Source organism: Antedon mediterranea, chromosome 9 (assembly GCF_964355755.1).
Source record: "Antedon mediterranea chromosome 9, ecAntMedi1.1, whole genome shotgun sequence".
Classification (NCBI taxonomy): Eukaryota; Metazoa; Echinodermata; class Crinoidea; order Comatulida; family Antedonidae; genus Antedon; species Antedon mediterranea.
In genome coordinates, this window is record NC_092678.1 from 19,917,720 (window position 1) to 19,923,012 (window position 5,293).

Genomic DNA, 5,293 nt, shown 5'->3' on the forward strand with positions numbered 1-5,293 from the left:
TCCGCGGTTCGTACTTGTTTATTGGCCACGAACAAGATCATTCATGCATTAAAGACTTTTTTTCAGTAGTTAGGTAGTTAACCTAATGTAATAACATGTCTGATGACTCCCTAGACGGTGAAACAAGATGGTGGATATACGGTGGATAATTTTTGCTATAGCATGAAAATAAAACTGAAGTTAAATAAAAATATCAGAAATGTAATATTCAAGTTATATTACCTATATTTAGTCATCTGATAACATTTTTTACCACACCGTTTATTTTTCATAGCTTTTTAAAATGCCTCTCTATTTACAAAATGTGTGTACAAAAGAATAGAGATTTTACTGTGTAATTTGAACTATCCCCCCACTGATAAGAAAGCGCTTATTTTCAACAAGCTTGTGTAACACAAATAAAATCCCAAAAATTATGACGCATAGGGAAAAATATAGATCGATAATTATTGGAATGTATGATCACTAGACATTTTTGGCCCGCACCTGGCCTTTAAAGAGTACAGTAGCATTTGTAAATCATGGCCTATACCTCATTGGTCACTTATCGTGAAGACTGTTCATAAGTCTATGGTTAACTACTTGCGTTTTTAACTCCGGATGTTTAATGGCTAACACTAACATCGTTCCGACACAAACATGCTTCGTGATAAGCTGAGAGTCTTAACACATGTTTCATAATTTTTTTAAACACAAATAATGTTGAATGCCAAGAGATTTTTAGTAATCAAGAGCGATGCTCTCTTTATTGTATACAAAACTAACAATTACACCTTCTAGTAAAGAAACGTACAGCAGGAATATAGATATTAAACTACCATATTTCAAGTTTTTTTATGCCGATATGCCCACTGTACATAAGTACATTCCATGTGTTAAAACACCAAGAACTTTATCTGTTATCAGAGCTATGGTCTTGGTAAGTGAGCAAAAACAAGGCCCTATGTAGGTTTCTGGGCGCTGAACTAAAAACTAGGACCTGCAGTTGGTTTACTGGGCTATGAACTAAACCTATGGTAGATTTCCTGGGAAGTGAGCAAAAACAAGGCCTTATGATGTATGATTTCTAGGCAATTAACAAAAACTAGGCCAAGGTACCCTTAAATAATTGATTCTTGAAAATTCTGTGGCCAGGTTCAAAAGGTTTTACTTTTTTCAACCACACTAAAGAATTAACACATTAAGATTTACTTCTCTATTTATTGGGAAAAATCAAGGAATAGTAGGAGTAGACACGTACACGGACACCGAATTTGATATCTTTTACGATTCAACTTAAGGGACTTTCTGTCCAAGAATCTCCCGCACTTCCTTCAAGTTTATACATGTTTGTTTGAGGAAGATTATAAAGTTCATTTTTGTTCGGAATGTTCTATTTTTGTTACTCTCTCATTTCTCCGTCTTCTTCTTCTTCCTCTACTCCACGAATGTACAAAACGTTATTACACCTGTGAATTTAAAAGAGTTCAAAGGTCAGAGATCAAGCATTACAATACTTTGGTTTATAAATGTTGATTGGTCCATGGTACTGTATTTTAATATATATTTGAATAGTGGGCTTAGGTATTGCCACACCATAGTATGATCTCTGTATGTAAAGTGTTATTTTAATCTATGTACTGTAGCTTCAATTATGGTATGGCTCGTTTGGCAGAGTGAATGGCAAGCGTGCTCACAATCCCCTTTGGCTGTCTTGATGTCATGACACACACACAGTTATCAATGAGGCACTTGTCAAACTTCATGGTATCAGTCACACAAAAATGATTGGAAATGTAATTTTATTTCAAACCTAGTTACCTGATCAAGACTTCTCCCAAATTTCCTGTGTGTGCACTGTCTACGTATTCTTCAGTGTTTGCCAACTTAAAAATAAAAAAAATTTTGTTGTGTAAGTATTTAAAATTTTAAAATATATTGTAACTACAGTATAATATTATTCCGGGAATTTACTGTTTTTAGGGGGAGTTTATTCAGTAGAGTCATTCATATTGGGTGTAACATGTATAATAAATAAATACCCCTTAGTAGAAATACACAATTAATATTAGGAAGTGATAAAATATAGTAAAAATAATATCAAAATGAAATTGTTGACCATGTCCGTCATGAATTGTAATACAAATTAAATGTTGTGATGCAATCGGGGGGGGGGGGCGTTTTATTTGAGGAGTGCGTTTATACAAAATGATGTTCTTTGTGGGGCATTGATTAGAGGCATTTATTTAGTAAAAATGACCGATTTCAAACGTGATTGATCATTATTGTAAATAAAATAAAGTAGTTAGTGTCTCCATTTTTAAATGCATATGAATGATACTAATTGTGAGGAATTAACTAAAAATAGAACCTGTAAATTCATGTATCCATCTACAGAAACCAAGTATCCTTTGTACTCCATTCCCCATTTCAATTTCACCATCACTGGTTTTCCTGTTAATCCATTCAGGAATGGCTTCGGGTTCATAGGTAAATTCTGAAAAATAAAAACATTGAGGCCTAGAATATATCTTTCAAACAAATAAAAAAGCCTAGGCCTAGGTTTATTCTAGTAATCCAGTGGTGCTGCCTTCGGCCGGTGTCTTTCACCTACCGCGGCGGGCCTCGTCGCATCACCACCAGTTGACATACTTCCTTCGCATCCTGGCCTAGATAGTTGCTACTGGTATTGGCGGTTTGTGGCGGCAATACGAACGATTATAATAAAGTAAATGTCAGGTTGAATACTTTAGTATATCATTGTACTTACCGACATAATTAAAACTGTGTAATTTCGCTAATAGTATAATAAAGTAGTCTTATATTGGTGACTATTTACAAAAAAGACCGGTACCCACGCGCGTTTATTGTACGTTCTTAAGCTACCAAATGAGGGCGCCATCATCACATACTTTTTCTTTTATTAATATTAGTTTGATGATCTTTAATAAAAAAGATCACCTATTGTTATTGTATAAAATCTTTATTATTTCTCGTTTTTTTTTTAATTTTTTTTAAATACATCAATTATTGAATACTAGACAATTGTCAATTAAGAAATTGTCCGCCGCTTTTAGTAAAATACAAAATATATACAGTAAAACCTAAAGTATTATTGACAGATGTAGTATTTACAAGCAAAAAATGAATCCCGAAATTTATATTCCGTTTGAATGAAGAATATAACATAAGTGTTTAGGCCTACATCAAAATCTAATATTCGTTACAATATAGATTAAATGTGGTAAATAAGTCACATAGCATAGGCAATCTTCAGGAAAAACGTAGGCCTAGATAATGTTCACTGTTTACGTACCATGCCTTAGCAGACCTACCGTAAAATCGGTCAAGGAGCTATATTTTTATAATCGAAATGATGTGTTATCCTGTGTAGTTAATTCTTAAGTCTACAGAACACACTATTTTCTTACAAACATTAACACAAGAAAATTCAACATAAAGAAAGGGGTTTGCAACGAAGAGATTACGAACAGAGAGACATTAAAAAAAAAAAAAAAAATCACAAGTAAACTTTAGAAGTAGGACATTTAAACAGAAAAACCAATTCCCGTCTTGCTTTCCTGAAATGGGGGAAACGGTGTACTAAAGTATTATACAATTCATTTGTAGACTATATATATACAACATTATAATAATACATGTTAATAAACCAATATAATGTTGATTTCTTTTTTACCAAGTCATGTTTCATTTCATACCTATACAATTTCTTTAGTTTGTAAACATTAATGTTTAAAAAACAAAAATTCTTTGTGCTGCACTTGGGGTAAAGCGTATGACATTTCGGTGCGCTTTGCAAGACGTCACACAATCACCATGGATAGAAATGTAAACGTACGCACGAAACAAAACCTCAAATGGCAACTAGCGACAGATGGCTGGTGAATAGCCCGATAAATATCGGTCGTTTTTCCAGTCTTTACAACCGTTTTCGGAAGTATTTTAATAAATTAATTGATATGCCTATTTCTCTTTGTTGTGGAATTAAACTCCGCCTTCCCAAATGTTTACGTAGAACAAGAATAGGTAAGTTGATTACGTTACAACATAGGCCTAGTCTGATTCTAACTTTAGGCAAGTTATCCTATCTAGGCGCACACCTATGCCTAATTTGATTATATTACAATGATCTGCGCACTTAATTAGTAACTTGTGTTGTTTTCTTTACATTTTTGGTAGGCCTATGTACACTTTAAAAAGATAAGATAAGGTTAAAAGTATTAAAACTATGGGAAAATGGCATAATTATTGTTAAAAATAATGTATGTTTATGTAACCATAGTTACTGAACTTGTAGTGGTGCGTATAAAATGTCGCGTATGAAAGAGCATCAGCGCGGTGTTACTAGTTGACCTCTCTCACGCCGTCACGAGATCACAAAAAGCGGTGTGACGTATGCAAAACAATGAATTGCTCTGGGGGCGTGGCCTGTATTATAATCATAATGCTATTGGTGTAAAGTTGGGCGCTTATTTACGTCATAAGAAAAGTAAAACAAAAATCGTGATACGTCGTCGTGTGTGTTTGTTGTTGTGTGTGCGCGGCGGAGGCGTGACGCGGTCATACCGCCGGTGGTGGTCGGTCGGATCATGGATTCTTTAATCCATGGTCGGATGATCCGTGGACGTGGTATAGTTGGTACGCTTAGACCTAGGGCCTAGCTAGGCTAGGCCTAGTAGTAGAAGCAGTGTAGTAGGCCTACTGGCCAAAACCTCATATAGATAGATAGGCCTATAGTTATTGCCCAAGGTATACTATGGCTACTATGCAAACATGCCTAACTAGCTCTAGGCTAGGCCTAGGCCTAGGCTAGACCTAGTCCTAGCCTAGCTAGTAGGGCCTGGCCCTAGAGGCTACTTTAGGCTAGCCTAGAGAACTAGCCTCTAGGTAGCCTCTAGGTAGGGCCAGCAGGCTAGGCCTAGGCTAGGCCCTATCTATAGTATAGGCCTAGTTAGGCTAGCCTACCTAGCTAGGCCTATACTATAGATAGGGCCTTGCCTAGTCTAGCCTAGGCCTACAATTCTACTATCTAGTACTAGGCTAGTAGGCATAAGCATGTAGGTCTAGCTAGGCTGCCTATATAGGCCTAGGGCCTAGCTAGGCCTACCTACCCCTACTCTAGGGCTAGGCTAAAGCTAGTGTAGCTGGCTAGACTAGCTAGGGCCTGCTAGTTCCTCTAGCTAGCTAGGCTAGCCTCTAGCCAGCTACACTAGCTTAGCCTCTAGCTTTAGCCTAGGGTAGGTAGGCCTAGTTAGTATATAGGCAGCCTAGTAGAGGCCTTAGCCTAGTACTA

General features: G+C 36.3%; 1 protein-coding gene across 1 annotated transcript; it reads right to left on the bottom strand.

Moving 5' to 3' along the window:
• Positions 1 to 723: 723 nt before the first annotated feature.
• On the bottom strand, positions 724 to 2,859 carry LOC140058504 (small nuclear ribonucleoprotein F). Its single transcript, XM_072104136.1, has 4 exons — positions 2,750 to 2,859; positions 2,351 to 2,476; positions 1,801 to 1,865; positions 724 to 1,448 (listed from the first exon to the last, which is right to left on the bottom strand). Exons 1-4 carry the CDS (start codon positions 2,753 to 2,755, stop codon positions 1,382 to 1,384), a joined length of 264 nt encoding a protein of 87 aa, XP_071960237.1. The 5' UTR covers positions 2,756 to 2,859; the 3' UTR covers positions 724 to 1,381.
• Positions 2,860 to 5,293: the final 2,434 nt, after the last annotated feature.